This window comes from Camelus dromedarius, chromosome 36, assembly GCF_036321535.1.
Source record: "Camelus dromedarius isolate mCamDro1 chromosome 36, mCamDro1.pat, whole genome shotgun sequence".
Lineage (NCBI taxonomy): Eukaryota > Metazoa > Chordata > Mammalia > Artiodactyla > Camelidae > Camelus > Camelus dromedarius.
In genome coordinates, this window is record NC_087471.1 from 10,479,899 (window position 1) to 10,506,056 (window position 26,158).

At 44.5% G+C, this 26,158-nt stretch overlaps 1 protein-coding gene and 1 long non-coding RNA gene across 2 annotated transcripts in view; one reads left to right on the forward strand and one right to left on the reverse strand.

The window, feature by feature from the left end:
* PINX1 (PIN2 (TERF1) interacting telomerase inhibitor 1) overlaps positions 1–16,903 on the reverse strand; it is a 64,419-nt gene extending 47,516 nt beyond the window's left edge. Inside the window, exons 1-5 of the mRNA XM_010995264.3 lie at positions 16,751–16,903; positions 13,818–13,927; positions 12,045–12,137; positions 10,199–10,277; positions 2,456–2,548 (exon numbers count right to left, since the gene is read on the reverse strand). Of these exons, the coding sequence (XP_010993566.1) occupies positions 2,456–2,548; positions 10,199–10,277; positions 12,045–12,137; positions 13,818–13,927; positions 16,751–16,769 (394 nt within the window). The 5' untranslated portion in view covers positions 16,770–16,903. The remainder of the gene's footprint in view (positions 1–2,455; positions 2,549–10,198; positions 10,278–12,044; positions 12,138–13,817; positions 13,928–16,750) is intronic.
* A 102-nt stretch (positions 16,904–17,005) lies between these two features.
* Positions 17,006–20,261, forward strand: LOC116149886 (uncharacterized). The gene is made up of 3 exons (XR_004133485.2): positions 17,006–17,397; positions 17,704–17,819; positions 20,056–20,261. It is a non-coding gene; the product is annotated as an uncharacterized LOC116149886 (long non-coding RNA).
* The last annotated feature ends 5,897 nt before the right edge of the window (positions 20,262–26,158 follow it).

A 26,158-nucleotide genomic window follows, 5' to 3' on the forward strand; every position in this document is an offset into this window, starting at 1 on the left:
CAGGTCCACACAACCTCCCGCCCACCCGCTGCATGACTGGGAGGAGAAGGCAATGCTGTCTGGACGACTTCTCGCTGTGTAACATCACAAACCTCAAAGATGGCTTTGGGGAAATGGGTATTTTCTCCATTTTCTTCTTTGCAGATAGGGCCTTGCCAAACATTTTCAAGTTAAAAGAAATGACTGTTGAAGTTAGGTTTTTAAACAAATATAGATAAAAGTAACATTTTAAAATTATGTAATAAGTTATGCCAAATTTAAATTATAATCTTGGGATTAGAGAAAGGAATAATTATGTACTGGAACTAACATATTTCAGCAGCAGCAAACTTTACAATGCTACTTGCTCCTGCAATCTCTCTGATGCAACATTTTTATCTTCACTCTTCACACCAAGCTAAGTGAAATGCCATCTTCCCATGTTTTAGTTTCCTGGACCACTGATGAGTTATATCAATCATCCTCATCAGATAAGTACATTAGTACTGTAATTATGAGCACATCCATGGGCTAAAACCCTTAGTATCCATTATGCTGAACAACCAAAAGTTCCAATTAATGGCACCATTTCTGATGACTTAAAAATCTTTCTTCATTTCACAAAAAAGGAAACTGAGGCTGAAAGAAGGGGAGAGGTTAAGTGATTTGTCTCAGAGCCATGACCAGAACCCAGTTTCTTGTGACCTGAGACAGTCTATCTTGGAGGAAACAGCTTATCAGCCACCTTTGTGACAATGTATCTTGAATTATCTTCCCTGCATACCAGTGCCCCCTTCTCCTCAAGCAAGGCTAATAAACAAACAAATCTCATTTTAAAAGAGGGAAAGTGAAGACACAACACACCAAGCAGGTGGACAGGGTCATCCGGCAAGGGGGTTTGGTTTAACTAGAAATAGAAAGGAGATAGTCCCGGCATCCAGTAGATTAAAGTAGATTAAAGCGGTTTATCTGGGCTTCAGCAAACGCTTCAGATGAAACCATGCCTGCAGTCAGGTGCCACAGGAAAATGAGAAGGTTCTATTTGCAAAAGAGAAAGCTTAAGAGGCCGCCGTAGGCCCAGAAGTCCCAGGGCACTTTCTTTCCTTAACTGGCTCATCGCCCTTCCGCTGTATCTACTTTTCTTCCATCAGGTCTGATGAGAAGGGGTGATATTTAAGGGACTGGGTATGAAGTGACCATTTAGCCTCTCCTGAAAAGGACTGTCTCCTGTTCTGCAGCAGGTCAGGGGTGAAGAAAAACCCTGCTCAGAAGCCACACAGGAAAACAATGAAGAAGGCTCTTCACGAGAGAAAGACGAGGGACTTGAGTGAAGAGCCACACCCGCTAGGACTGGGGGGAGCACTGGACCATCCCTCACACAGCCCCGAAGCTGACCAGCTCCCCACTCCATCCAATCCGCCACCACCTCGCCCGCAAACCAGCCCCATCCACCTTTTGAGGTCCTGGCTCCAAGTAAGAACCACCATTAACAGTTTAGAGGGGCGGGGGCTCCAGCTCCCACTGCTGTTCAGGGGGTTTCAGGGCTGAGGGAATTCTCAATCACTGCAACAAGACCAAAGCCAAGATGTGCTTTCCCAGCACACAGAGGCAGACACACTCATCCAATCTCCCATAGAACCATCAAGTGATGACTAAATGACATAATATCACCATGTTTACAGTTTAAGTATATCATGTAATAGTACGGTTTTTGTGCCTGAAAAGTACACTTAATGCATAACTCTGTTCTCTGGGAAAACACCTGGGGAGCTGAGGGCAAGTTAAATGGTTTCTTACCAATACACGACTGCCGCCTAGTGGTGAGAGGGGACAACTGCACTGCCTGACACGTGCATTGTGGGGAGGCGTGGTGAAGTGGGGAGGTGGTGACAGGAGGACAGCCCAGTCCTCAAGCGCTTCCTAACGCGCTCTCTGCAGGGGCCATGGAACACCGGCCACACGAAGTGGAGGACTGGGGTGGAGTAACGCGGGTCAGCTAGGGAGTGAGATTCCTCGTACTGGAGTTCTCAAGGTAGAGCATAATCTCCTAAACTGGTACATTTTTTTAGAGCAATTGGAGCACCAATATCAAGCTCTGAGAAACAGGAAAATGTAACTAAAAGTGTTGAGCAATAAATTAAAATTATTTTCTGATCGAGCCACGTGAAGTCCCCTTTCTCCTCTAAATAAGCAAGTTAGCTTCTGCACTCTGCTTTGCCAAAGGACTTGTACACAGTGTAAAACAGAGTCTGGGGCCCCACCTCGGAGCGAGTGAATGTGACCCCACACCAACAAGCCCCCAGAGACTGACAACAAACACTGGAAGTCCAGCGCCACTCCCACCAGTCCACCCGCGGTGTCCGCTCCCCTCCCCTGCACGTCAAACAAGCGGCGCTGGTGAACGGCTAAAAATGCTCTAAGAAGCCCAGTGTGAACACAGAGACTGCAAACAAATAGAGACATGCTGAATTTTTACCTTTGGTGAATTTCATATAATGAACACGATTTTTGGAGATTTTGGACTTCTCTTCAAGGCTGAAAGATTTCTTTTCCTTGTTGTCAGAGGAGTCTTTTAAAAAAAAAAAGGAGGAAAAGCATTAAACTCTGCACCCCATTCTCATTCTCCTCAGTAAAGTGGAATTATTTAAACAAAACCTTCAGAAGCCCCATCATTTATTACTGAACTCTAACCAAGTGATTACACATATTCTTAAACTGTGTGCTACAGATCAGCCACGGTTATTCTCCAGAAATTTATAAAATCTTGGAGGAAGAGAAATAAAAATTTGTGTTCACACAAAAACCTCCACACGAATGTTCATGATCACCTTATTCATGACAGCAAAATACTGGAAATAACCCCAAATTCCTTCAATGGGTGGACAGCTGTGCACGTCCTGGGACCCCCTCACCCTGAGCACTACCCCGCAGCGAAGAGGACGCAGCTATTGATACCGGACAGCGACCTGGAAGGACGTCAAGGGCGCTCCGCTGCAGTGTGGGATCTACGTACTGTATGACCCACTCAGCTATAATGTCCTCAAGTGACAAAGCTACAGAGACAGAGAACAGATTAAGGTTTCTAGGGGACAAAGATGAAACTGGGGTTTGGAGGTTGGAAGGGTGGAAGGTGGGTATGAATACAAAAAGGCAGCACGAGGCAGCTCTTTTGTGGTGATGAAGAAATACTGAGTGTTGACTGTGGTGGTGGCTGCATGAATCTATACATGTGATAAAACTACAGACACACACACACACACACACACACACACACATGAATAAAGGCTAAAAAAGTGATGAAAACTGAATAAGGTCACTGGTCTAGTTAACAGTCAACAACAGCACTGTCAACTTCTGAGTTGTGATATTATGCTATGACTACATCAGATGTCACCATTGGGTGAATGATACTCAGGACTCTTTCCACTACCATTTTTGCAATTTCTACAAAGCCTATAATTGCAAAGTCTATGACTGTTTCAAAATAAAAAGTTCTTTAAAAAAGTTAATAAAGGTAAGACAGATTAATGATCCCACAGGGCTGGCACTGAGCCTCTGCCTCAAACCTAGATTCCACCAGAGGCTTACCTTGCAGGGCAAAAACAGCAACAAAACAAATCGCGGAGGAATAAACTCACATGGTTGTTCCTTTGACAAACAAGGAAAATGGGAGCCAGAAAGTAGTCCCTTGCCTGAAATATCAGAGCAAGTAGGTCTGGGGTGAGAGTCAATTACAGGATTGGGACTAGCTGCCTGTATCCCCTCATCCTTGTCTGTTTGTCAAGTTCAGGTAACAGAAGGAGAACATCACAGGTAGTAAAGATACTGAGTTTTCCTAAAGTTGTGTCATTAGGAAATATAAATACGAGGTTAGAGGAAGAAGAGAAAAGGACACTTTCACCTTAATACTAAAGCACAAGCAGCACGTGTCCGTTAACCATGTCAGTTACCTGCAGCCCCTCCCGGGAACGAGCCATCTCAAAGGCCAAGCGTGAATCACACCTGGACAACGGAAAGACAGCGGTTCAAGCTCTGACGCCGAGCACGGGTTAACGACACCAACAGCCCCCAGCGCTCTCCCCTCCAGCCACCTCCCAGGGACAGCCTGGGATTCTTTCCGAACACACCTACCAGGACACTGTCTCTGTTCTCGTGGCCAGGCACTCCCTGTGGCACCCACCACTCCCAATTTGGGTGTTCCGAACCCAGATCACCCAGCAACCCACCAGCTTAAGGCAGTTACCATCAATCGAAGGTTCACTGTACGCGGCGCTAGACTAAGCTTTCCTCACATTCTGCACTTCCTTTCACAAGCACCCTAAAGGTAGCTGCTCTGATCATTAAACTGACTTCAAGGACACTGAAACACAGCAGCCACAATGAGGCACATGGAGGAGGAGGCCACGACGGGACCCGAACCCAGGCAGCTGAGCGCACGTTCTCAACCTCTGCACTGTCCCCGGCAGGGCTGCGCTCACACCTCAGAGGACACAGAACCTCCTGGGAGCTTCTCCGCCTTCCGAGGACATAGACCCCCCCCCCCAAAGTACACCAGAGCCAGACCACGTCCCAGGGGAACCGTTTCTTCCTGCCCGTCCACACGCACGCTCCCCTCAGGTGGCTCTGATTCTGTGTGGACGCATCATGCGGCCCCCTCCCACTTTAAGCAGGGGGAGCACAGCTCTCCTCTCACCAGGGTAAGAAGGGAACAGGCCAGAGTACTGGTGTCAGGGAGGTGGCCTTAATCAAAGCAGTGAAACTAGCCCTCTCCCGACACCCATCTAGCTCATTAAGAGATTCACTTCCAAGAACGTTTCACTGTTCTAATAATTATTTGTCAAAATTTATAATATATATCCTGGTTTTATTAATTATAACCTACTAATTAATAACAACAATTTAATCCAAAGGAAAAGTATTTACACTTAGGTCTTAGGGTTACCAGAAATAAACCAAAAATTTATATGTATTTGTTTGTTTTGTAGCAGAGAAATAGAACACGGTGATAAATTTTTCAGTTTAAACAAAAAAAATACTAACAAAACACTATGGGGTATATACAATGGGAATATTATTGCAGAGGAAAAGGAACTACGAAATATAATATTTCTGAATAATTAAAGAAAGACTTGCTTGTGTATTTCTAAATAGATAACCATGGATATCAAATTGCTCTGGAATTTAACATCCACTGGACACACCTGGGATTGATGCGATGCTTTTATTTTAAAATGCCAATATTTCCCAATTGGCCAGATACTGTATTCTTTGCAACTATTTAAAGCTATGATTAAAAGCATTATACATATCAACCTAAAAATGTGAGATAGGGTATAATGTTGTCTGAGAGTCCCTCAGGGGCTCTGCGGGGCTGCCAGCACCCTCTAGTGGTCTTGAGGGGCAACGTCATCTATAGATTAGTAACTGGCTGTCAATGACTTAAGACACTTCTAGATCTTATGAAGAAAAAGAACCAGCTCGCAGAGATGAGCCCGTGGACCGGGCTGCCCAAGGACTGGTGCCAGCACTTTGAATCTGTTATGCACTCTTCCTGACAAGTAAACAGGGTTCCCGAGTCACATTCAACACTTCACTGCCCGCACATCCAGGAATCCACCAGGAAGGCCCAACTACAGTGAAGGTGCTCTGGCTGGGCAACCAGCACAAAGCGGAGCTGTGCCAAGCCAGGGTTTTCATAACTCCCACAATGGCATTTCTCAGACAGAAAATAGTAATCACAGTACTGTCAAATTGGAAAAAAAGTAACTCTCTAGCTGTCACTGTCAAATCTCGAAAGTAAACTGCTCTCTTCCCCATAGCTCCAAAACTGAGCCTCAGTACCTGCTTTATGGAATGTTGGAGCTGATCATTTTTGGGCACCCCTATCACCTGGCAAGATACAACGCATTCTCTAACTCAGTACATCAAAGGGGAAAGTGATGACACCAAAGTGAGAATTTTCCCTGTTCAAGAATCAACATGTGGATGTTTTTCAGAAAAAGAGCCCAGACTCAAACTCTTCAGTTAACCTTCACTACAGGCTTAAATGACACAAATTACACTTGTCATGTTTTCCCTCAAGTCCACCAGAAAGGGGCCCAATGCAATTTTTAGAAATCTCTTACTGTGACAGATGTTGCCATACACAGGAGTACTTGAAGTCTGTACAGTTAGTTATAAAGCAAACCCCCTTGTAACCAACTTCTGGATTAGAAAACAGGACACTGCCTGCATCTAGAAGCATCAGCACACCTTTGCCCCTTCCTTCTACAACAGGGCTCCTCAACCTCTGAACTACTGCATTTGGGGCTGCATACTTCTTTGTTTGGGGCGGGGAAAGGGGGAGAGGCACAGCTGTGTTGTGCACTGCAGGATGCTCAGCTGCACCTCTGGCCTCTACCCACTAGATGTCAGTAACACCCCCCCCCAGTTGTGGGCACCAAAAATGTCTACAGATGTTGTGAAATACCCCATAGGGGGGCAAAATCACCCCCGGCTAAGAACCACTGTCAGAACAGTAACCACTGCCCTGATTTGGGGGATCATCATTCTTCCCCTTGCTTTTCATTCTGGTTTTAACCATTATTAGGAGAGAGGGGAACAGGGGTGGGGGACACAGGGCGTAAAGCACAATGTTCACAAATACCTGTGCAACTATCAACCGGGTCAAGAAACAGAGCATGAATGTCACCCCAGAAGTCTCATCAGCCCCTCCTCAACCCCAAACCCATTCCTGTCCCCAAGGGTAATCACTAATGTGACTTTCACACTAGAGTAGAACTCATTTCCTTGTGTATTAAAGTAATTTTGCCACCCAAGAATGGGTCCTAAATATAAGGTTTCTGCCTGCCATTTGAAGTGTTACATAAGCGGAACCACAATGGCTGTCATGTGCCCTGCTGCTTTCAGTCAACACTGGGTTAATGAGATTCTTCTAGACCAGAAGCAAACTATGGCCTGTGGGCCAAGCCCAGCCCGGCCCGCCACCTGCTCCTGTAAACACTTCTGTGGGACACAGCCATATCCACCTGTTTATGTATCGTCTATCGCTGCTCTCACACTCCAACAGCCCAGGTGAGGAGTTAGAACAGAGACACTGCGGTCTGCAAAACATTTCTATAGGGTCCTTTGTGAAAAAAAGTCCGCCCGCCCCTGCTCTATGCCCTCACGTGAACCTGTACTTTACTTCTTTGCATGTACACACGGCAGTCCCTTTTCCACTCCACTGCTGGTGGGCATCTGGGTTGCTGCAACTTTCAGGATATCGCAGATAATGCTTGTAAGGATTTCTTCCTCTGACTGAAGTACATTCTTAAAAATTTCCTTTATTCAGGCTCTATTGGTGGTAAACTTTTTGTCTGGAAATTCATTCTTGAAAGATGTAAGTGCTGAATGTAAAATTCTAGGTTGCCAGTTTTACTTCCCTCAGTATATTACGCTAATATCTTTTGGCTCCCATGGCTAAGAACTTGCTTTCATTGATAACTGTTGCTCCTTTGAAAACAGTAAGTGTCTTTTCTCTGGCTGCATTAAGCATCTCCGATTTTGTGCGTGTATATGAGATACTCTGCTCTGATGCTATGTTGTCTGTTATGACATTTGCAAGTGAGGGTTTCTTAATGTAACCTGTTTGGATTCACTCAATTTTCTGAATCTGAGGACTTGCTTTATCACCAATTCTAGACAGTCTTCAGCTCTGGTCTCCTTACATATGGCCTCTGTTCAATTCTCCCTTCTTTGTGCTGCTGAACTTTTATTAGACATTCAGTCTTCTCATTTCACCCTCCATCTAAACTTCTATCTCCTATTTCCATCTCTTCCTCTTTCACACCTGTATTCTGGACAATATCTTTTAACTTACTTTTTGTACTTTTTTCAGCTGTATATACTGTTATTATACCCAATAGCACACTCTGCACCCAAAGCTATGTGTGCTAGGAGTCAGCTAATGTCATCAATAATACAAACTCATGACTACCTGAGGGGAACGAAAAAGCTTAGGAAACAGAGATTTGGATAAATTTTCAAATAAATCCCTCAAATCTTTTCTACTCTCTCTCAACTATTCAGGAACTGAAAAAATTGGGGGATCTAGTTATTTCGGTATTTCATTTCTTTCTCTCATACTAGATTTTAAGTTTCTTCAGAGAAAGAAATGTGAGAAAATAACCCACAGAACCAGAGAAAATATTTGCAAATCAGATATCAAAAGACATACCTGGAATATATTAAAAATTCTTTTAAGTCAACAATAAAGACACATAACACAATTACAAAATGGACAAAAATCTGAGCAGATATTCTCCAAAGAAGACACACAAATGGCCAATAACCATGTGAGAAGACGCTCAGCATCATCAGCCAGTGAGGAAATGCAAGTCACTACTGCACTGAGATGCCACTCATACCACCAGCAGGACTGTAACCAAAAAGCAGACAACAAACAGTGCTGGCAAAGATGCAGAGAAATCACAACCCTCATACACTGCTGGTGTCTACCAACAGTTTCACTCCAAGTGTATACCCAAGAGAAATGAAAATATATGCCCACACAAACACTTGTATGTTAACATTCAAAGCTGCATTATTCAAAACAGACAAAAAGTGGAAACAACTCAATATCCATCAACTGATGAACAGACAAATCATAGAATACACATACAGTGGACTATTATTTGGCAATAAAAAGGAGTACGGCGTGTGATTTACACCTCAACAAAGCTGTTAATAAAAAAACACAAAAAAAAATAGCAACTTCCTGCCTTATCTCTCCCCAGACTCTTAGCTGGTTCTTCCGGGTTTTCCTTACTCCTATTTCTAAATAATACCCTTATGCTGCTAATTCTTATCAAGTTTCAACTGACTTCTAAAAACAGAATCGAGGAACAGGATGCAATATCAAATTGGCCATTAAGCATGGACCTTGTTGAGAAGGTGCACAGAAGCCATCGAGGGAAGAGCATCCCAGAGGGAGGCAGGAGCTCATACAAACCCCACGGCAGAAGCACACCTGGTGTTTCACAAAGCAGCACGGGGGTCAGCGCTGTCAGGACAGAACCAGTCAGAGGGAAGGGGAGATGAAATCAAAAAGGGAAAGGGTCTGTACACTTGAGGCTGCAACTCCACTGCAGGGGCTTCAGCTTTTATCCTAAACAAAAAAGAGGAACTGACAGGGGTTCTGTGCAGGAGCACAGACAGACACACGCTTTAAAAGAATCGCTGGCTGTCAGGCTGAGAGCAGACTGAAGGAGTCCACGGACGGACAGAGAAAGATCAATTTAGAGCAGCAGCTCCCAGTCAGGGCATTCTGCCCAGGGGACATGTGGCAATATCTGGGGATATTTTTGGTTGCCACAACTAGGGGGAGGGAGTGCTAGTGGCATCCAGCAGGCAGAGGTCAGGGAGGCTGCCAACCATCCTAAGATGCACAGGACCTGCCTCACAGCAGAGAATTCTCTAGCCTGAACACCAGCATGGCCACACCTGAGAAAAGCAGCTTTAGAGGCTCTTGTAATGATCCAGACAAGAAATAACCACTGCTCAGACCATGCTGGCTACGGTGCAGGTGACACGAAGCAGTCAGGGTCTGCACACACTGTGAAGGCAGAACCAACACAACTTCCTAGGAGACACAGGAGGAGGAAGTGGACATCAACTGAGACGGGGAGACGGTGGGTTGTGGGGGTCAAACAGTTTGCAGGGTGGGGGTGGAGAAGGAGCAGAACTGGAGTTTGGACACGTGAAGTTCTAGAATGAAGATGCTGAGTAGTGGGTTCAATACCAGCCAGGAGTTGAGGAGAGAGGGTGAAGCAGTAGAGAAAGGTCTGGCAGTTGTCACCACACCCCCACCCCTACCCCCACGAGACCAGACAGTATAGCAAGCGAATTCGTGCAGATGAAAGAGGAGAGAGGGCCAAGGATTGAACCACAGGACTCCAGACACTATCAGGCTGGGATAAGTTTACACAGAAATGTAAACGGAATAGATTTACCCTGTCATACTCAACTCTTAAAAGGGAAAAAAGTATCTGCTTGTGACTCAGAGCACCACTCAATGAGCACACCATTAACATGGAAGCAGAAATGACTATCTAGAACAGCTTCAATCAGTTAGCTGTCAGACACATGATACATGCAGTGAAAACAGGTGATAAACACATTTTATATTGAGATTATGTCTTCTGTAAACCTAATGGATAAAAAGCAAAGGTTTCCCCACCTGCGGTTTCCTGCCCATGGCAAGTGTTCAGTTCAGCCAGAAGCTGGTTAAAATCATCCTGATGAGCAATCCAGTTGTCCTGAAAAATACCCAAAAAATCCTCAATTAGAGGCAAGCCTGTAGTTTACCTACACTGACCAAGATAAGACACATACTGGAATCAAGGAAATCTGGCAGTTAAAGTGAATTTTTAAATGTTTCACCAAAATATTTTATTAATTTGGATGAAGAAGAAATAGTATAAATTTAAAATGTAATTTATCTGTATCACTATTAAAAACAGGCATCTTGGAAGCTTAAGCACTAATTTCAAAAGTGGATAATTTATCAAGTCAATTTACAGTCAAATAAACAACAGGCAATCTATGTGCCAAGTATTAAAATAAAGCAAATTAAATTTTCACTAAGGGAAAATTATGTAGGTCAAAGGCAAAAAGCAGTGATGGATTTGAGGGCTGTCTTCTTTGCTCATTTGAGCTGAAAGTATTTTGCCCAATTCTGTTTGCTCACATCCACCCCAACTTTAGAAAATAACACTGGGGGAGGGAGGAGAAAGGACTCCAAGCTCCCTGAATCAATCAGCACCCATTTACAAGGTGGAGAATCTGGCTTTAAAAGAGAATGAACAACTCCAAAATAATATAAACTTGTGGGGAGCAGGGTTTCAATTTAAAAATTTGCCTTATACACACTTTTTAAAGAATGCTTAAGGTTAAGGCATACTGAATAGGTTTACTGGTTTACTGTGTCTCCTAAAAAATTAAGTGTATCTGCATATCCATCTCTCAACATCCACCTTCAAAATCAACCTTATAGAAACTCTTTTTTAAAAATTATCCAAGGTCTGTTTACTAACTGATGAAAATACAGAAGATAATGCTAAACATTCCATCTAGTAAGAGTGTGACATTCCAAACATTCTAAAGTATTGGTCCTGGATTTCATCATCAGAAATAGTTACAGCATTGCCCCCGCCCCTGTCGCCTTTTTCCGGTTTTATTGTGACATAATTGAACTACAGCACTGTATTAGTTTTCAGTGTCCAACATGGTGATTTGCCAAATGCATATATTAAACTCTTCCTTTAGTGGTTTAAGATTTTTGCTATTAGTCCAAATAATTTTAGCTACTCAACTAATTCTACTCAGTAGTTCAGAGCTACTGAACTAATCAAAGTAATCCAGTTTACCTAAAATAATTCTCCAGATTTTCTACCAGATTCTGTTGGCTGTAAAAATGTAAGAACAAAGCTTTCAGCTTAGATTCTTTTTAAAGTGAACTTTCAGCTTAGATACTTTCATTGAAAATGAAAGGTATGGTAAGCCATGAACTTTTAATTACAGTGTCCTATTTTCAAAGTGTCAGCATTTAAGAGGAAATGTAAATAAATTCAACTGCTATACACCAACAGTAAGCAACAGACAATGGGACAGGAAAAGAATATTGCTTTCCTGCAGTATTTCTGAAACTAAACACCACCAGTCTTTAACAATATAAACTAATATTACAACACAGGTTAAGATGAAAATTCCTTTTTGTCCTGAAATGATTATTCCTTTAAAAAGAATACTTTTTGTGTAGTTTAGTAATAAAACTAAGCTTGGATTTCTCAGGCATAAGTAAAGAATCCCGTGAGGACAATCAGGAAGATGATGGCGTGTCACATGACCGGCAGCCAGCTTAGGCACGGGCTTGCTCGTTTTCCAAAGCATGCACGACACAGGCTCTAAGAGCTAAAAACCGATCAATCAGTTTGACTGGATTAAATTTTTTATATTGATGAAAACCTCAGTTCTGCAAGGAACATGCCCAACCCCACCCCCGCGGCAGCCATGCTGGTACTCACCTCGTTGCTGATGGTAGCTCCAAGCCCCAGGTGGTTATTTTTAACTTGAACTTTAATATGCTCTGTGGCTCCTTGCTCCTGAGCCCCTAAACCCTGCGGAGATCAAACAGAGTTAGCACTTTTATTAGGTATTAAAAGAGACCGCCTTTCTTCCTTCACCAACTGTTCAATTATCACTAAACATCTAGGAGGCACTATCCTTGCCCTCAAAGAGGACACAGTCTACTGGATTCTTACAAGACATGTCTGTAATCCCAAGGATGCACTTACAATAATGAAAGCCAATTCTTCAACCTGAGACCCTCTTCAAGGACCATGGAAACACTAAGGAGAACATGCCTTTTTCTAATGCTCAAAAGCAGAGTATGACTACCAAACTCATAGAAGCCCAACAGAGACACTACAAGTCCAAGGCACTTTCCACTAAATAATTTTACAAACAACACTGAGGAAGGGGACTCCAAGCGCCCCATATCAATTAACACTCATTCGTAAGGTGTCCCAGAGAGCCTGGTGTACTGGAGAACCTGAAAGGCGCCCAGGGTGGCTCCAAGAGACTGAATGAAGGAAAAATAAGATGGCAATGGCAGAAAGGGGCCAGACCTCACAGGATCTTGGCAATTAGGACAGGAACTTGAATCTTATTTTTTAAAACAATGAGAAACCACTGAACTTTGAAGCACGGGAGTGACAGGATCTAATTTCTATATTTTAAAAGCTCAGGATGGCTGTTATATGGCAAACAGCCTAAAGGAGGAAAAGAAGGGAGGCAGGGACGCAGCTGAAAGGCTGTGGCATTGATCAGGGCAAGTGACGGCGGTGCAGGTCTGGGATGAAACACTGGACAGATAGGAGCAACGACTGCGGAAGCGGGGCTGAGAGAGGTTGAGGAGTTGAGCACGACTCCCAGGCTTTGGCTTAAGCAAGGTGACAGACAGGGTACTACGTGAAAGTGTACAGAAAACTCGAGAAGGAAAAGATTCGGAGGGATCAAGAGTTTTACAATAAAAATGATAAACCTGAGAGCTGGATCTGGTCTAAATAAAGGGAGGTGCCAGTTCTCAGCATTTAGATAACTGAAAGCACGGTCTGGACTGAGTGAGCTCACCCGAGCAGAGCACAGAAGGGGCCTGGGGCTGAACCTCGAGGAACTCCAAAGCTCAAAAGTCTAGAGGAGAAAGAGCTAGCAACAAATTTAGGAGTGGCCAGTAAGGTAGAAGGGAAAAAAACAGGACAGAGGGCAGTACTGTGGAAGCCAAAAAAGAGGTATTTCAAGAAAAGTAGTCAATTATGTCCAGTGCTGCTAAGGGATAAAGTAATGTGAGAACAAAAAAGAATCCACTGGATTTGGCAACAAGATCTTTAAAGACCTTGACAAGAAGCAGTTAAGTACAGTGATATCAATAGAAGTTCTACTTGAGTCAGGAATAAATGGAATGTGACGACAAGGAGAAAATGTGTAGTCTCGCTACAAAAGGGAATAAAATCTTCCTCTTAGGCAATAAAAACTCTGGTGGTTAAGTATGATTCCAAATGCAACTAATTAAAAGGCACATCTATGAAAATCACAGCAGGTTAAATGATAAACAAAGACAGCTGATATTTATGTTCAATCCTAGCTTTATCATCACAAGGTCATTACAAGTTAGGTATTTCTCCAAAATCACTTATTGATCCAAAATAAATTTCTCCCAGTCTCCTAAGAAAGATGTATTCTCCTGATCTGTAATCTCTCTGCATGGCTTCCATTTCTTTCGCTCTTCTCCACAATACCTTTCCTTTAGACCACCCCATCCTCTCCAGCATCCTCTGGCCAAACTTGGAATCGTCATTACTCCACGCAGTGTTTCTTGGATCCACAGACCACTTCTGCTTCCGCCGACCTGTAAATGAGAGGAGCTCATCAGCAACTTACCCTTCACACCTGGGAAACATTCCACAAACACACAATCCCTAATCTGCACACACACCACCTGCATAAACATGACTCACGTTATGTTTTATTAGATGCAGATATCAGATGCAGCATCCTATGCAATAGTATCAGATTGCATCATTCACCCTGTTTCCCCAATAACTGTACATACAGATTGACCTTTAAAGATTAAAATAAAAATGTTCCCTCCAAATGTGACAAAATGAAATACGTCATATACCATCAAGCGGGCCTTCCAACTCAGCTATCGACAGCAACCCGTAATTCCCGTGATGCCAGCGTCAGTGTCACCAGAAGCAGCAGTCAGTTTGGCTTTTGCTGCTACAGGTTATGTGCCAAATGCCACCCGTACATTCTCAGATTCAGTTTTCACAGTAACCCAACGAGGGGAGATACTCTTATCTCCACTTTGCAGATGAGAAAATCTGAGGCCTACAGAAGGAAACACACCTAATATCCCCAAGCAAAAACTAGAGCCATTATACAAACCAAGGTCCTACCGACTCCAAAGCTTATATTCTTAACCCACAGCATACAAGGGTCCCGACCTTGGGCAGAATCAACCACCATGCGGTCTCCAGTAACAACCATCCCTTCTCCCTGAAATGCCCTGAAGCCATGTGACCCTTTCTCTGAACTTACACAGTAAATTATCTGCTTCTTTTACAGCATTTAATTAACATTCTTCTGCATTATGGCTGTTTATACCCATCTCTGATGTTTGTTGTTAGACCATAATCTCCTTCAGGCTCACATTCAGGTCTTTTTCTTCTCCACAGAGGCTTATCCTATTTTTAAAATCTAGTAGTTTTCTTTGTGTTTGTCAAAAACATTCTTTATCCTGCATTTATCTAATTATAAATTATTATTTTATAGATTCTCCCCTATGTACCTTACATAGCGGATCCAAGAAACACTGAGTGGAGTAGTGAGGATTCCAAGTTTGTCCAGACTATGCTAGAGAAGATGGGGTGGTATACCTTACACAGGGGAGAATCCATAAAATAATTTATAATTAGAGAAATGCAGGATTAAAGAATGTGGAGAAGATAAAAGAAAACAAGTCCTTTGACAAGGGAAAACAAAGGAAAGAGCACAGTTAAACGAAAATGTTCACTAATGTTAATTAGGAAAAAGAAGTAGGTTACAAATCCATACCTACTGAATTATTCCAATTTATAAACTATTGGGGAAAAAAATTGCTAGGCAGTAAAATGACAAGACTGGGACTTTTCTATGCTTGTATTTTCTCATTTCCAAAAATAAGGACACCAATGCTAAGTATCAAATCACAAGGGATGCCATAGGCATTAATTTAGCAAATTATTTTAAAAGACAACACAAAATATTACATATTATGATGACAAAATTTGAAAATTTGGAATCAAGGTGCAGAGAGAACTGAAAGTATTCTCTTGAAATCATGCAGTGTGAATTACTTCTGCCCACAGATGGCACTCACGCCTGCGTATCACTTCATACTTTCAACTATTTTCGTGTTCACCATCTCACTGATTTTTTTAAGCCAACCTAGCAATGAACATAATCAAAACAGTTAACAGCCCCAGAGACAATGATCATGGAAAGAGACATAAATAGCCAAGGCCAATATTCCCAAGTGCATGCTGAATTAAGCATACACCAAAGAATATTAAAACCAGAAGTAGCCATGCTGGTAACACAGACGAAGAAATGGAGCCCCCAGGGTCACTCTAAAACATATTCCCTTCCATAAGTACTTATTTTAAAAACAATTTTTTAAAAACCTGCTGTTTTAACAAGAACGTAAAGATACAGCGATAATTAGATCAATTTTGTCACTTTCTACCTCAATGACTCGGGGTGAATTTATTTCCCTCTGAACCTCAATTCTGCCCCTGTAAAATGTGAACAGTGCTTTACTCACTTCGTTTTGTGCTCCCATTCCTCTACCCCCTTAGATTAGAGGATGCCAACAGCATTTATGTCACGGAATCCCTGTGTGGTTGCTCTTGGTCTGTTAAGTAAGGTGTTTCTGGTCATTGCTCACTAGACACTTTCAGAAAGTTACCAGCCGGCTTTTCATGACCAAAGCGCGACTGCCATCTGGTGGCAAGTGGCCTCAGCTACAGGTACCGTTCAAAAGTTAAATAGCCTCCCTGAGGAAGAGAATTAAAGAACTTCACAAAGCGATGGTAAAAGTCGAAGGCAAACTGAGGCAGGGTGGGACGTCGCGGCTGACACTCCCCCCATAGAAGAGTGTTAATAATTTCAACTAGCAAAGTCAAAACCGCCACAGCCTTACTTAGAATCACTCATTAGCCTAGCCGTCCCTAAAAAACGGTAACTTGCTGTGTTTGATGTTTTAACTCCTTTGCTTTTCTTTTTCTGGATTCAATACATCTTTGAGGACGGGATTTCACTGCCTGAAGAGATTCTGCCGGACCAACCGCCTCTTTTTAACCACAGGAAGCTGGGAGGCCCCACGGGAGTGAAAGAGCCAGTGCAGGTTCCCATAACCGGCGTCCTGACCCAGTTGGAACCCACCGCGCGCGTGCTCGGGTCTGATCGTGAGGACAAGCGTCCCGAATGGACATTCGCAATCTCTCACCAGCAAACCTGCAGCTAACTTTCGCGGAAGGCCGGGCTGGGAAATCTCCGCCCGGCCCCTGGCATCTCCCAGGCCTACTGAGCGCCGGCTACCCGCGCCCCCCGCCACTCGCTCTGGACGCCGAGTCTCCCGGAACCTTCACCCGAGCACCCTGGTCCGGCCTCCGTGCCCAACACTCACGCTCAGCCAGCATCGACATGTCGCGGAGCCTGTGACGCTGAGGGCCTGCGGACCTGAGCTACGGCAGTTACCGCGCGGCCGACGCGCGAAGAAGCTAGAAACACCGGACTCGCACGCCGAGCCGACTGAGCGGCCCGGGCGCGTGCTGCTCACGTCACTGCGGCGCGACAGTTCCTAGACAACGCGGCGGCGAGTGGGCGGAGCGCGGAAGGTCCGGGGGCGGGGCTCGGAGACCTGGGAGGTGCGGAAAGCTGACCCCTGGAGGGGAGAGGTCGGAGGTCCCCGGATCTACAGGAGGAGGAAGAAGGAGACTCGATTCTTTTGCTCGAGCAAGTTCCTGCATTAAATGGTTGGAAATACGTAAAGCCTTTATGAGTGTCTGCCGCAGAGCAAGGGTAGGTTACCTGTGTCATTATCACCGTGTATCATTAAATGCCAGGCTTGATGAGTTCTGGAAAGAAGACGTGAACTCTGCCCTCAAGAGCCTCACAGTCCAATGAGGAAAAGAAATATGTGAACAACAGTCTTTAGAGCCGTCAGCGCTATTAAAACGGTGTGTACAAGGCATTTGGGAAATTCAGCTGGAGGAGAAGACTGCACTGTGGTGTCGCATCTCTTTCTTAATGTCCTACCTCAGATATGTATAGGTAGGTAAGTAGATAGATGCATAGATGGATAGATAGATACACAGATAGGTATCTACTTATCTATCTATGGGATCCCAAGTTAAGCAGATAACTAAATCTGGGAGAAAAGTTGTCTCTCTTTAAATAACATGATGCCTTCAATAAGACAAAGGTGTTCTTTTCCCCTCCATCACAGTGTGTACTCTTGAACTTTGCCTTTATCCTATTCAGCTCTGTATCCACACTAGCACCTAGCAAAATATTTTGAGTATGGTAGGGGCTCCATAGACGTGTGTGAATTTTAACTAAAGCACCTCTGTTTCCAAGGAAATGCTGATGAGATCCTGGCGGTGAGAATCCCAGACAGTCAGGAAAGACGTGTTTTTGAACAGGTGACCCTCCAGTGAACTTCGGGTGGCACTACAACAGAAGCCTTCCCCCTCGTAAGTGGAACATAAAGAGAGCAGCCTGGTGCCAAGAAAGTATGTGAAGGGCTAGACTCCTGTTCTAGATAAACTCGCTGTTTAACTAGGTATCTAGAAGAACAAGGCAGATTTCTCTAGTTTCATAAAAAATCAGGAAAAAAGAAACTCACAAGAATAGTTGCTGCTGTCAGTGAATACCCAGTAGCTGAGGGGGATGAGGAAATGCAAAATCAATGGAATTGTCACAGCCAGGGCAGGGAGCAGGTAAGTTGTGACATGAGGAACAGGATTAAAGTACAGACTTGGACTTGTACAAAATCAGGAAGGCACGATCACCCAGATCTTGGGACAAAGAGGTGACCTGTTTGATTGGACTGGAGAAAATGAAAGGTAGTTAAATAGAGTGGACAATAGTGAGCTGATCAGGAAGTCAGCATTTTTCAAGCACCATGCATGTTGTTATATGATTTCAGGAAGATAGTTTGGTCCCCAGGATGGTCAGAGAGGTTGAGGCAGAAGTTTGCAGTGCTATCAGTATCAATGTAGAAAGCAAGACAACCATGGGGCAGCATTTTCAAGAAACTCAAGGAAAGAAAAGATGAAAGAAAATTGTATATTCAGCTAAGCTTTTCTTCAAGTATCAAGTCTATAAAACAACCAGTTTTAAACATGTCAGAAGTAAGGGAATGCTACACTTCTGAGCTTTCCTTGAGAAATCTACTAGAGGGAAAGACTCAGCTAAAAATGTGCCAAGGGAATTAAGGCCAGTTCACTCACAACCTTTTATCCTTTTACTGTTGGGTGTGGAAGTTTCACAAATCTGAGTCCAAATGGCCTTTTTATCTTCTGTGACACAGACTCATGGGGGCTCTCCTGACTTGGATCTAAATGTTCTAAGTATGTAGGATTTTTGTCTCTGTGAACTGTGATGGGGATAAAGTTGGGGAAGCTAGTTTCTAAATATTTACGTCTCCTCTCCTTATTATGTGACCTGGGATATCGTATGTATCATATAAATAATTTCTTAATTTTGAGAGGGCTTTACTACTTTCCAAGTCCTTTCACAAACATCTCATTTTGATCTTGATTTCAAGCCTTCTAATGATAAAGTTTAATTTTAATATCTAGGTGTCTGCCTTTCTGGCACTGTTTAAGTTAATCTCCTGTTCTCGGGAAGGAAATGAATGCATGCAGACTTAGTTCGGACACGAGGCAGAATGTGTTAACTGCTCTAAAGTGGCACAAAGTCCTATAGACGCATCAGAAGGAGAGAGACATCCCACTGCCAACGTCAGCATCATCTAGCAGCTTGTTAGAGATGCTCATTCTCAGGCTCCTTGCGAGACCTGCCGAATGAGAAACTCTAGGGATGGGTCCCTGCACCATATGCGCTTGAACCAAGCCTGCAGGCGATGCTGATGCACAGTGAAGTTTGAAAATCACTGATGTCAAGTGCTCATGCCCCATAATACAACGTCTAGGGGGTCTAGAAAGAAACATTACCAATTTTAAGCAAATATCCATGTCCCAAAGTGATCTTTGCAACCTCAGATGTAAGATGAAAAATCTAAAACAAACCAAATCTCCAAGAGCAGGGGGACTATTAAGTGAATCATGTTACAGTTGAATAGCAATCAAGACGCCAGCCACATCTGTCATCCCTTGCTGTGAGACACTGCTCAGCTAAGAGCTTCAGCCCTGGGTTGTTTCATGTACAGAAACCCCATCTCTGCCCCTTGAACCTTTTTGCCAGGCCACAGCTGACTGAACAAAGTATGCAGCCAGTCCACAGGGGACCAGCAGTCACTGATGTGTGCTGGTGAGAAAAGCTGGCCAAGCATGGGATGATGGTGATCAGCTAAACTTGATCAGATTCTTCCAGGTGGTAATATGAGCTAGGAAGCCGAGAGAGGTGTGTAAAGGATGTGCTTCAAGTATGTAAAGTATGTTGTCATGATCTCACCTTGGAAGTAAGGAAAGGGCAGGAGAGGCAGAGAAGCTGCAGTGAGAGAAGGAAGCCCCCGCAGAACGCTGTAATAACCACCGCTTCCCGGGGAACAAGAAGTGAAGATAACACATGAGAAGGTGCTTTGACATTATTGTTTCAAGTTTTTCATTCTCTTAAAAGTAAAAATAAACCTACCTGTGACCCAGCAATTCCACTCCTAAGTATTTTTACCCCAGAGAAATGAAAACATATTTTTACAAAAACACTTGTATAAGAAAATGTTCATAGTAGTTGTATTCATAATAGGCAGCAGCCCTGGAAACACTTGCCGGCCAGTGGAGAAGTAAACTGGTGTAGTCCTACGCTGGAAACCACTCACAGCGAAGAGGAACAAACTCCTGATACATGAAACAACATTTGAAGGGTTTGGAAAGCCATGGCCCTCCGGCTGGCTACCTGCATTTGTAAATAAAGTTTTATTGGAACAGCCACACCCATTCATTTATCTAATGGTTGGCTGCTTTCTGGCTCCCTCAGCAGAATTGAGTATTTGCAAGAGATCGTATGGCCACAAAGCCTAGAAGATTAATACCTGAAAATATTGATAAAAAGTTTGCTGTCCCCCGAGTGACTCTCAAACACGTGATGCTCAGTGAAAGAAGTACATACTGATCCCATTCATATGACAGGCTAGAGAGGCCGAACAAGCCTGGGTGTAAGAAATCAGAGCAGCTGTTCTTCTGGGGAGGTGAGGCACAAAGTGACTGGGAAGGGACTTGAGGAAGCTTTCTGGGGTGATGACGGCGTCATAGGTCTTGATAACCATTAGAGTTACACAGGTCAATGCATTTTTTGGAACTCAGAGGTGCACTCTTATGATTTCAGTATACATTTTACATATGTGGAAAAAACTGTTGACAAACATTGAAACTTAGGTAAAAACATTCAGGTTGAATGAGTTACGGGAAAGTATTCTGATGTCTGCAACTTACTTTGAAATGCACCCGAAATAGATTGGATTAATGGATGAAGAGGGGATGGATATATGAGTGTGTGATAAAGAAAGTACAGTAAAATATCAGTGGCAGCTCAGTGTAAAATTCTTCCAGCTATATTTCATGTTTGAAATGTTTTTCATAGTAAAATGTGGAGGACAAAAAACAGCTCTGACAATGTTTAAGATAAGATATTGAGGATTTTTCGTTTCATTTCATTTTTCATTTACATAAATACAGGGACTCAAAGATAACATTGCAGCAATCTCTAAATAAGATGGAGTAGCCAGTCCAACAGTAAATAGACGCTCATTCGTTTGTTGCAGGGTTTTGTGGGGAAATAACCAATAAAAAGCAATTTTTTGCTTCTTATAGAGCAACTACCTTGCTGGATATGGATGGCTCTGTTTTGATGGCTAAGAGCTGAAAGTTGAGTCCAGTGCTCATGAAGGAAGGTGGGATAGCCAATATATCCTTTCTGTTGAGATGATGCTCAAATAGATAACCCAACATTCTACCTTTTTTGGACAGACCTTGACAGGTATCCAGTGCAGGCAAGTTCTGACTGAAGAAGGCTCACCCACATTGCCTCTACTTCCAACCCTAACATCCCAAAGTAGAGGCAATGAGACGAATGTCTTCACTGTGCTGGGGTCCTGCCAGGGGACCTCAGCCAAGAGAATGGGCATGTTATTGTTTTCTCTGTTCCCAATCCCCTGATGTAACATGTTCTCAGTTTGGTTGAAACAGTCAGGTGGATTTGGACAGATTTGCATGATCCACGCAGAAACCATTCTGTACAACAGAAGCAGCAGACAGTGTACAAAGAGAAGGAATGCTGAGATAGTGATGGTGGGTCCCGAGGTGGGGCGGCGGAGAGAGTGGTCCAGGTGTTGGAGTTGCTCTTGCTCTGAGTGAACTTGCTTTCAGATCCTGACAGCATCTCATTCCTTCACTTCAGCAAGGTCCAATTCTTTGTCTTTCCTTCTCTTTTGCTTAATTTAGCCAAGAACCCCATTTCCTTCTTAATACACTTTTAATACACTTCCTATTATTTAAAGTAACCCAAGTGAGTGTTGGTTATTATAACCAAAAGAAAAGTGAAATAATACATATGGGAAAGTGCTTACGAGATGTAGAGAGAAATCAGCGGAGTCCCAAGTTGCACATAATTAATGTAATTTCAGTAATTTAAAAAATATATGTTGAATAAAGTTCTGAAAGGTAATACCTGAAATTAATGAAGGTCATTTCTGGTTGGTAAGGGTATGGTTACCTTTTATCTTCCTAACGCTTTTTAAATTTCTCTCCCGATTGTTGTTCACATGTTCCCACTAGTTTTCACGCCTGGTGACTTTTCAGGCCCTGCCAGGCCCTCTGTGTTACCTTATTGGATTCTGGGGGCATCTATATTCCTTTAAACGTTTTGTTGTGAGATACAAAGCTCGTTGGGGACAATTTGATCTTTTCCAGACTTTCTTTTCAGCTTTGGTAGGTGGGTCCCCAGCAGTCTTTTAGCTCGGGTATAATCTGGTCCCACCATAAGGCAGCACTCTTCTGAGAATTCTGTTTGATGCTCCATGCGTTTCGAGTTCCTTCTGCTCAGGAAACACGGGTGGTTCTCGGGCCTGAGTGAGCTCTGCCTGCTTCTCTCGGGGGTTCTTTCCCAGTCATGTCCATCAGTGTGTCCCTTGCTCAGCAGTCACCGGAAGATGGGAGGGGATCCTCTGCAGGTATGCAGGACACTCCCCGGGTACCATTCACTTCTCCCCGATACGCAGCCTTGCGGATTCTCGCTGCCTTGATCTTCGCCTCCTTGGCTCCATGAGTCCTCTGGGCTCCGTTTGGGTCCCTTTGCCCAAGGCTGTGCTGCAGCCTGGAAACTCTCCAGGCAGGAAATGAGGGCCATCAGGGGGCTCACCTCATTTACATCCGTCTCTGGGGGATGGGGGTCACAGTTCTTCATGCCTCCTGTGCCATGTCTGAAAACCACTGTTGTGGAAAGCACTGTTCTGTCCAGTTTTCTAGTTGTTTAAGATGGACGGGTAAATCCTGTTCCTGTTACTCCGTGGTGGCCAGATGCAGGGATTCCTAATACTTTCTAAACGTTTAAAATTCTCTACAGTTTATGTGCCAGCTGTGTATACCTACAGAAATCAAGTCTTTACCAGGTAAAATGGTTCTATATACCAACTGGCAGGTGAGAACCATGAAAGTTTTAAGGCAACAAACCAGATTTTACCTTTAGATCAGTTTTTCACTAGTAAAGACAGATAAGCCTGAAATGACGTAAAGCAGAATATACCATGTGCTCTGAATGACTACTATTAAAACAAACAAAAAAACCCGAAGAACACCACCGCCACACCACCAAAAACATACTGTTAACATGTCAAAGAGCATTTCGAACTTTGGCCGAACTGTGTACCGTGGCCCTCGGTGGGGGCGGGCGGGGGGCGCAGGGCAGTGTGGAGCCTAGAGCAGATGGAAGGGAAAGAAGGCTTCTCGTTTGTTCAAAGCAAATCCTGCCCAGGATGCTTGCTGTTGGCCTCAGCTCCACCCTTCCTCCACCAACCTTTGAGGATATTTCTCTAATTCGCTTCAGGAGAGCTGACACAGGCCAGGGAGTCAGTTTCTGTCAGTTATCAGAGGCACTGTGCTGATCACAAATTCCCGCAGTTTGCCAGTCTGCTTGCTGTCCCCCAAGGAGCGGAAGGCTCGCAGCTCCTGGGAGGAGTCCTCCTGCAGGCCCCACACAGGCTGGAAGTACCCACCCACTCTGAGATCCAGCGCACTAGAAATGGATGCTTGATAAACTCTCTTGCTGAGATGTATTTACCCGTTCCTTGCATGGGAAGTATCTGGTGTAACTGGCTTGTTCCCGCTGCAATCTGCTTTAAGCTCCACCCCCACCCCATTTCTGCTGCTTGTGCCTCGAGCACGCGAATGTGGCAGTGATCTTGGTTTTTCAAATTCGACAAGCCCAGTGAGTGCCAACTCCAGGCTCCCCTCCTGCAGGCTCCTGAGTAGTTTATCTTGTCCTCTCGTGCAGTCTTTGTCTGTTATCAGAGCTCAAATAGCGAGACAAACCCTAGCCAACTGCTGTGTGCAGGGAAGGCTCTGTTGATCCCAGTCCAGCTGGGAAATGCCTTCCGGCTTCCGGGCAGCAGTTCTGGCCTGCGTTCCTGCCTCTGTTCATCCTTCCTGTCAAAATGTTATGGCTTCAAGCTTCAGCCTTCACAGAAATCTGTAAAGCTCAACAATGGGAAATCGTGTTCAGACATCAAGTTCACATAATGACGTCAAAGGGGAGAAATCTCATTTCCTCACTGCCTTATAATTGTTTATAATTGTTTTATTTTCTTAGGTGAGTAGCCTAGATTCTCTAGCCTTTGAGTGAGGTTTTGTTTCTTTTTTAAATTTTTTTTCTTTTTAAAAAAAAATTTCTTGGGGGGAGGTAATTAGGTTTATTTATTTAATGGAGGTACTGGATATTGAACCCAGGACCTCATGTATGCTAAGGACATGCTCTACCACTGAGCTATACCCTCCCCCTGAGGTTTTGTTTCTTATATCCTGAGAGATTTGGGGGCTGTAGGTGGTAGGGTTGGGGTAGGTGGTAGAGTGGGGGCAGGGGGAGGATGGGGGGATGGGAGCAGGGAGATGCTGGCAAAGGGAACAAGTAGACAGGGTGAGAGTTGGATGCTGAAAGAGATGTGCTGACTTGCTCACCACGTGAGAGGGTTTCCAGACCTGAGCCGCTGGCCGAGGACCCCTGTCCTGAGAGTCAAAGAGCATCACATCTTAGGCATGGACTCAACCATGGCAGTGATGACTGGATGTCCTGGGATCCCCTAAGGAAGTTTCCCAAGCCTCACTGACGGTGCTCCCTGACCCCATCTGGAGTCTTCCTCCTGGCTCCTGCAGTGCACAGCCCAGGGAGCTCTGTTGCTGTGGTCTGTCCTCCGCACCGTGATTTTCCTTGGTGCACTAATTAACAGAATGAGCTCAAAAGTTACAGGGTTCGGATCTGGCTCTGTCACTTGCAAGTTATGTCCCCTCTCTGGTTCCCCATCCGCTATCCCCTGGGGTTGCTGTGAGGATTAAGCAGAAAACACACAGGGATGCCTGGTGCACTACGTGCTCTAACACCGCAAGCGGCCACTGCTGTTCGCCCTGTGAATTACGGGCACGTCTGGGGCCGAATCAGTCCTGTCCTAATTCTTCATGTCCCTCTCTCTCCTTCCACTGCAGACCAGTTGTTGACCTTGGGCAGGTTGACATCCAGGCTCCCCCTTCTTGATCCTGGTTTAACTTTGTTTTTCTGGCCCCGATTTCTTGATCACCTCTCCTGCCCCAAGCGCTCAGACACCACGACCACCTTTCTAGCTGTTTCGGTAGCCTTGCCTGCCTGGCATTGGCCTGTGACACAACTCTGTGGAAATTTGTAGATACCTGAGAAGTTAGTAATATGGCTTTGAAACTCCCTTCTGATTAAAATGACAACCAAGAATTAAACCCAGGCGTTCTGACCCCGCAGCTGAAACGAGCAGTTTAATCATTGCTTACTGGCACTGCTGTAAGGGTGGGGCCACCTGCCACCTCTGTGGATTTGGGGTCTCACCTAAAATATGAGGTCATTTACTGTGTCAGTCACCAGGGAGAAGAATCACGCCTCTTGGAGGAAACAGAAAAAGGGCAGAGAAGCTCAATGGGTGCTGCCCAGCGGGATTCTACTCTCTTGGCCTTGTTCAAAAAGTTGGCAAGCTCTTGATAAGGGAGCTTCGGCGGGGGGGGGGGGGGGGGGAGGTGGCCCTTAAGAAGATGCTCTCTGTGTGGAGCCATGCCAGGAACTCAGAAGTGAGGGATTCAGGTTTGGTGTCTGGAGGCCATGCCCACCCGCTGGAACCAGGGCTGCTGTAGCAGAGGTCACGTGTAAACCGCAGTGATGGGGGCGGTGGTGGGAGCCCTGCTGTTCGCCTTTTATCATCTGCTGTCTAGTTCTTGCCCTCTCATTCTGCCCTGGTGAGAGCTCCCACTCATCCCAGCCGTGCCTCCAGGGTTAGAACCAGAGCAGTGAAGGGAGTGGGGCTGGCGCGGTGGCAGTCAGGGGACGACCACGTGGAGATTCGCTTTCTGGGCTAAACCTAGCAGGTCTACAGATGTGTGTTTGTTGGGACAGCTGTCATTGGACCACAAACAATGATCAGAAATCGGGGCAATCTCCCTCACCAAGTAGAAGAATCAGGCAAGAGGAAAAAAAAAAGCAGCGAGAGTCTGGGCTCTAAGCTGAGCTGACTTTCCAGAGGAATATCGCTGTTTCCTTGAAGTCATCCAACATCATCTTATGATTCTAAGATCTGGGTTCAAGTTCTCTAAGAGACCAGCTACTCCTAGAAAACAAACAGAAAATG